This window comes from Microcebus murinus, chromosome 21 (assembly GCF_040939455.1).
Source record: "Microcebus murinus isolate Inina chromosome 21, M.murinus_Inina_mat1.0, whole genome shotgun sequence".
Lineage (NCBI taxonomy): Eukaryota > Metazoa > Chordata > Mammalia > Primates > Cheirogaleidae > Microcebus > Microcebus murinus.
In genome coordinates, this window is record NC_134124.1 from 19757591 (window position 1) to 19763820 (window position 6230).

A 6230-nucleotide genomic window follows, 5' to 3' on the forward strand; every position below is an offset into this window, starting at 1 on the left:
GTTCTTTCCTGCTTTTTCATTCTTTAGTTAGAACAGTCCTGTCGTTAAAACTTTTGTAACATCAGTGAGTATTTCCTAATGATAAACTCCTGGAATTTACTTTTAAGTTTGTGACCATTCCATTTTTCCCCCCTCTATTAAAAAAAAAAAAAAAGATGATGTATTTAAGTCAAAAAATAAATAAATAATAACACTTTCTGCCACAGCGGGTTTGAGGTGTCTTGCCAAGCCGCGTGGAGTCCTGGGTAGAGAATAGGAAAGTAAACATCAGGCTCTAAAGAGATTTTGGACGGAGGGAGGGCTAGAGAGGGACGGGAGCCCCGGGAGCCAGGTGGCAACGAGGAGAGCTGGACCCCGAGTCTGGAGACTGGCGCGGACTGGGTTGTGGAGCCTGGAGCAACCCTGTCCCTCCCTCCAGGTCCGGGGTCGGCGTTTCTCTCCCAGCTGTGCAGTGAGAGCTGGGCTTGGGTGTTCTCTGGGGCTTGGGCGTTCGCGCCGCTGGAACAAGGCTTGGGGAGAGCGCAGTGACACCCGGTGACCCCGCCGTGGGCACCGATCCCTGGCTCAGCTCCCAGGTTCGGGTCTGGGATTCGGACCGGACATTACCGGGACTGAATTTAGGGCTCCGCAGAGGGTTTGGGGCCGGCCTGACGGCGTTTTCCGAAGAGGTTATACCCAGACCTGGCTCTGGCCACCGCGGTTGGCGCCCCGCGGTACCCCTTCCTTCTCCTTTCTCTGGCTATAGGAAGGCAGGACCCGGGTGCGCATTCCTCCCGTGCCTAGGATACTTCACGGTGCTAAAAATAGTCGCGGGAGCTGGGGCCTGTGTATAGCCAGAGGCTTGTCTGTGAGCTAAGCTGGAGTTCTGGGTTCGAGTCTAGATAAGGCTCCCGTCCGTGCTGTGGGAACGCTATCGGCTTGCTCCCTGAGTCCGTTTCTCTTTGCGTGCCAGAATTTCTAAAGGGATTCCCAACTCTTGGAAAGGGAGGGAAAAACAGAAGAAGAAGAAAGAAAGAAAGAAACTCTGGTTTTCTTTTCTTTCTGCTCCTCCCGGAGGGGCCGGGGCTCGGGCCGGGTACTGAGGCCGGGAACGGGTGCGTCGGGCCGGCTCATTACCGCGAGGTGTTGCCCTAGTTAAATCGCGGCTCTGTTTGATCTGGCGGCGGGTGGCGAGAGGGAAAAAAGAAAAAAGTAGGGGGGTCGAGAGTAAAGAGAAGCTCACACCTCCCCCACCGTTTCCTCGCGCCCATAAAACACCTTTTATTAACTCCTTCGCGTCCGGAAAGGCCCGCGTGGCCCCTCGGCCCCTGCCACGGTGTTTACAGCCAAGACTAATGGGGTCCCATATTCACCCTGAAGCTGGGACGAGGCGCCTGGGGCACGCCTGGCGCCCCACGAGGCCCTGGCCCGGGAGCTGCCAGGGGTCTCCTTTCTCATCTCCAAGCCGAGAGCTCCGGCTCCAGCTGTGGAGCCCGAAAGCGCCAAGGGACCCGCGCGTCTTCCGGCCGCCTGCGCAGTGAGCGCTGGGGACCGCGCCAGCGCTGCGGAGCGTGCGTCCCTCGGGCCATCGTGGAGCTGTTAGGAGACTTAGCAGCGCTTAGCACTGTGCCCAGCACACAGCTACACGCGAACAAAACTAGTTGTACATTATTATTATTCATGCACACACAGACGCCTTCGTTTGCCTGTTCCAGTTTAGCCCAACAGGGCCTGCGCCCCTTGACAAATTTTATTTATTCACACTCACGTTCTGCCATAGGTGCACCCGTGAGGGCACAAAGACTGTCTTGCACAAGTACTCAAATTAGCACATACACACGCCATCCTTTTGCACAAATCCATATGCTCTCACAAACGTTTGTTGAGTGCTTTTTCGCAGGAGAGAAACCTAAGTGCCTCACTTTAACCATTAAGCATGCACAAGCCTATTTTACTCACGTATAAAATGAATAATACTTGCTACAGCAACTTGTGGAGTCCTTATTGCCTGCTGAGAGCTGTGCCAAGCAGACCCCCCCTTGGCCCCTGCACAGTCCTGGGGCTCCATACGAGTTGCTGCATTGTCACCTGTATGCCTGTAAGTCCAGAATTTCACACACATGAGCATATTCCCAAGCAAATCCCCCCTCTTCTGAGCTACCCTGCCCTGGGGATGCCATTCATCCGTGTGGCAGGCTCCCTTCTCTCCCAGTCACCCCATGAAATCAGTGTCTGCTGACACCAATGTGCACGCTTGCTGCTCTTTGCTCTAGAAAGAAATCCTTTATCTGTCCCCTTCCCTTGGCTTGATTATGAAGTTTAGTTTTTATCAAGAGAGGAGAAGCAGGAACAGGAGGTTTTCCACCTAATAGGCATATGGACTGGGTGGGGGATCTGAGCTGAGATATCACACAAGCTTCAGATGATTTCAGAAAACTTTTTATTAGTCAAGAGCACAGATACTGCTTTGGCACAGGGACAGGGCTGTGAGTGGTCATATAGATTTGAGGTAGAAAAGGGATGGGGATGGGAGGATAAACAAACACCTGAGCACAGCAGGCACGGTAGGTAGTTTAAATACATAAAAACTTTCCAACATAGGGAAAAGCTTTTATTAAGTTTTTAAGGAAGGAAAGAAGGAAGGAAGAGGAGAGAAGAAGAAAAAGGAAGAGAAAGAGAGAAAAAGTGTTTCCCTTGAAACTAAATAGGAAGTGCAACAACAAAAGGAAAAAAAAAAACAGCACTATTTGAAGGAGAACAACAAAGAGCAGCCCTTCATCTTCCTGCTTTAGGTTCTCTTTCCCGGGCAGAAAACTATTGATTCCTTATTGCATTTTATTAGAGAACGGGGGTGTCGGAGGCTTTGACACGAAGCGACGGGAGGGACAAGAGAGAAAGAGAGCCAGACAGCGGAAGGGGGAAGGCGTTGCGGGGTTGAAATTCGCCCCAGAAGGGTTGGAAGGGTGTGTCTTTGCGCGCTTGGGTTCATTAGTCCCTCCCTCTTGCATCGTGTCACCAAGAGCCGCCCTCGGTTAAGAGAGGTGGATATATATATATATATCTTTCTTTCTCTTAATGTATTAGAAAAACTATTTCAAATGACATTGCACGTGCGATCCAAATGTGTGGTTGCAACCGACGACCTGCCAGCGCTCAGCAGAGGCTCGGCGGCGGGATGCGCTCGCGCAAGCCCGGGAAACCCAGAGCCTGGCTTGCTTTCGCCCCTTCCTCTCCTCTCCGGGTCCCGGGGTTGGCCGGCCGTGCACGGCCAGGTCCTCGGCGCGGCCTCGGCTCACTGGTTTAACTCCAGCGCCCAGACTTGCTGCGGCCAGCCGGTGCGTCCCTTAATCCTCTTCTCGCCTGGGCCCAGGGCAGGAGGAAAGCCTTCGTGCTGCTGCTGCCAAAGGACACACACAAGAAAAGAGGCGAGAGAGACAGGTTTTAATATTTCTGCTACAATCGCCCGGCGTGAAGTGGGAAAGGGGAAAAGGTGTCGGGAGCAGTAACTGGGAGTCTTTAAATAAGTGACAGATTTCTGTTTGCGAAATAGGCAAACAGGCTCATAAATTTGCCTTTATGCGCCAAGTTCCTGGGACCCGGGATGGGTTGGGTAGCTTTGAGAGGCTTAGTAATGAGAATTTTCTGGTGAAACCCATGAGCGCTGGTTTTGCTTTATGGCACCAAAGGGACACCATGGGGAGGAGGGGGGGATGGAAGAGTTGGGAATCTAACAGTTTTCCCCCTCGAGGACCTGATACCACCCCCCAAAGCCCTCATACACAACCTATTAGCTTTCCAACCTGGTTTAGCATAGGGGTTCAGATACAGGGTTGGGTCCTTTCGACCTGGCGCTGGGGGCTCGGACGGTTAAGCAAAAGAGAGGGGAGCTCCCTGGCCTAGCGTCCTCCCTGCCAGCTCTCCTAGCAGCGACCAAGCTGTGCTACTCGAAGAAGGCGGCGACGTGTGGAGGGGATCGGGATCCGCCCAGTAACTGCTTCCATCCTGGTGCCGCCCGGGCCTGCATCTCCCCAGCCCAAGGCGGCGGGTTAGAGCCTCGATGCCTATCTGTCTTTCCTCGTGTCCCTGGGTGAGATTTCCCTACTTCGCCAGAGGCCCCGCGGGTCAGGAAAAAACCGGCAGGGCTTTTCAGTGGCTCCACAGCGCTGCGGGCCTGAGCGCATCAACCTAGAGAAACTAGTTCGCCAGCCTGGAAATCGCCGCGCTCCGAGGTCCCCAAGCCCTGGGCAGAGAAACCCAGCGCCAGAAAATGTCGCCCTCACTGGAGAGGATCAAAAAAGGCCAAGACTGAATTTCTATCTCCAAAGCCAAAAGGGATGGCTCTTGCTTCTTTTCACGAAAAGCCATCGAGGTCGTCCTCAGAACCAGCCTACAAGGAGTGGGGCGGTGGAACGCACTCTGGACTTAGAGTAGGAGACCCGAGCTCTTTTACCCCAGCTCCACCTCTGACTCCTCCGGTAGGTGCCCTTCATGTCCCCTCGGACTCTGGGCCTCAGTTTCCCTCTCTATACAATGATAGAAGTAGACTAGCCTCTCTAGCAAAGGCCCTTTGAAAACAATAACTGAGCTCATGTGCATAAATTCACTCTCAAACAAATTAGACTAACAAATTCCCATATTTATTCTTAACCTGGCTTCCAAGACAGCCCTGGGCTGGATCAGAACTCCTGCAAATTGGAAGCAAAATCTGCAGTGTGTGCATTTTCTTGGGATCAGAGGCTTCCAACAGATTCTTAAAGGATGCCCTAAGACTGCACCCAAAGAGCTGAGATTGTGTGTTCACGCAGTTTTACAAACATTATCCCACGTTACGAATGAACTCGGTTAGGAATCTGCCTCCCTCCATGCACACAGTCACACACTGTGACCATCTCAGAACTTCCAAAATGCTCATCTCAGCCTTCCAAAATTGCATACCCGGCAACGCAGCCTCCTTCCACTGCTTGCACCGCCTGCGAGTGCTCACCGCCTTGCACCCTCGGCGGAGCGTGCAAGCCCCGGGACTCACCAGCTCCCTTTTCCGCTTGCTCTCGCGGCCGCCATCCGCCTTCTTGAGTTCGGCCTTGAAGGCCTCGGGGTCGCCGGCCTGTGCATCCTTGGCCAGCACGTCCATCAGGTAGGCTATGTAGCTAGTGGCCAGGCGCAGAGTTTTGATCTTGGAGAGTTTGGTGTCGGCCGGCACGTTGGGGATGCACTCACGCAGCTCGGCGAACGCGCTGTTGATGCTCTCTGTGCGTCTCCGCTCTTTCTTGGGTCCCGAGCCTTTCCGCCGGCCCAGGCGGCCGCTGAGCGCCTCCAGCCGCCCCGGGCTCTGGCCAGGCCTGGCGTCCGGACCGTAGGCGGCGGCGGCGGCCGCGGCGGCGGCTGTGGGCGGTGGCCCGCCGGCAGGGAAGTCCGGGGCAGCGTCAGCTGGGCTCAGCAGCCAGCTCTGGAAGTAGGGTCGCTCCTGGTGACAGCGCGAGGCCGGGCTGAAAAGGAAGGGCTCGTGAAGCATGGGGTGCGCGGGATGCGGGTGGTGATGGTGGTGATGGTGTGCGTAGCTGCCCACGAGGTTCATGTTGGAGCGGCTCCTGGCCTGTGCCAACAGCCCTATTAATGCCGCTCCATGCGCCCCAGAGACTGCCGGGGGCCACCTGCTCTGGGGCCGCGCACTGCTAGCGCCGGCTTTGAGGAGTCCGGGCAAGGCAAGATGAAACAGCAGCCCCACCGCCTTCTTCCTAGTTTCCGCCGCGGGCGAGGACGCCGATGCCCAAGACCCGTTTAACCCTTCTGCAGACTCCCCTTCGGGATCTGGCTTATATAAGGCCGTGGCTTTGATGTCAACCTCTCCCTGGAGCCAATGGCAGGGGCATGGGGAGGAGGAAAGGGGGTGGCCGTCCCAGGTTTTACACTCAGCCAGCGCCACTCGACTCTAGGCCGCCGGCGGGGACAGGGAACCGGCTCCGGCTCCGGCTCCGCCTCTGCCCCTCCCCCCTAATTCCCGGCTTGGGCGGGGGCAGGGGCTACGTAATTGAGGCACAGGACAGCCAACGCGGTGGACTATTGCTGCCACCCCCTCCCGGCGGATCCAAGGAAAGAAATCTAGAATCATGGAACGAAAAGAAGGCCTTCGCCTAGACCACGCCCTTGATTTTACAGATAGGGAAACTGAGGCCCAGAGAAAGAAAGGTTCTTGTGTATAGACTCCACAGAATTCAAAACAGGAATTCCAGCAGTTCCCAATCCCGAATTCC

The 6230-nt window shown here is 55.2% G+C and overlaps 1 protein-coding gene across 2 annotated transcripts; it reads right to left on the reverse strand.

The window, feature by feature from the left end:
• Positions 1 to 2443: 2443 nt before the first annotated feature.
• On the reverse strand, positions 2444 to 5554 carry HAND1 (heart and neural crest derivatives expressed 1). 2 transcript variants are annotated; one of them, XM_012755470.2, is made up of 2 exons: positions 5006 to 5554; positions 2444 to 3373 (listed from the first exon to the last, which is right to left on the reverse strand). In XM_012755470.2, the coding sequence occupies exons 1-2, from the start codon at positions 5552 to 5554 to the stop codon at positions 3272 to 3274; spliced, it is 651 nt and encodes a 216-aa protein (XP_012610924.1). In that variant the 3' UTR covers positions 2444 to 3271. The 2 variants fall into 2 exon arrangements, with proteins under 2 accessions (XP_012610924.1, XP_012610925.1); XM_012755471.2 differs by having other exon boundaries at positions 2444 to 3376.
• Positions 5555 to 6230: the final 676 nt, after the last annotated feature.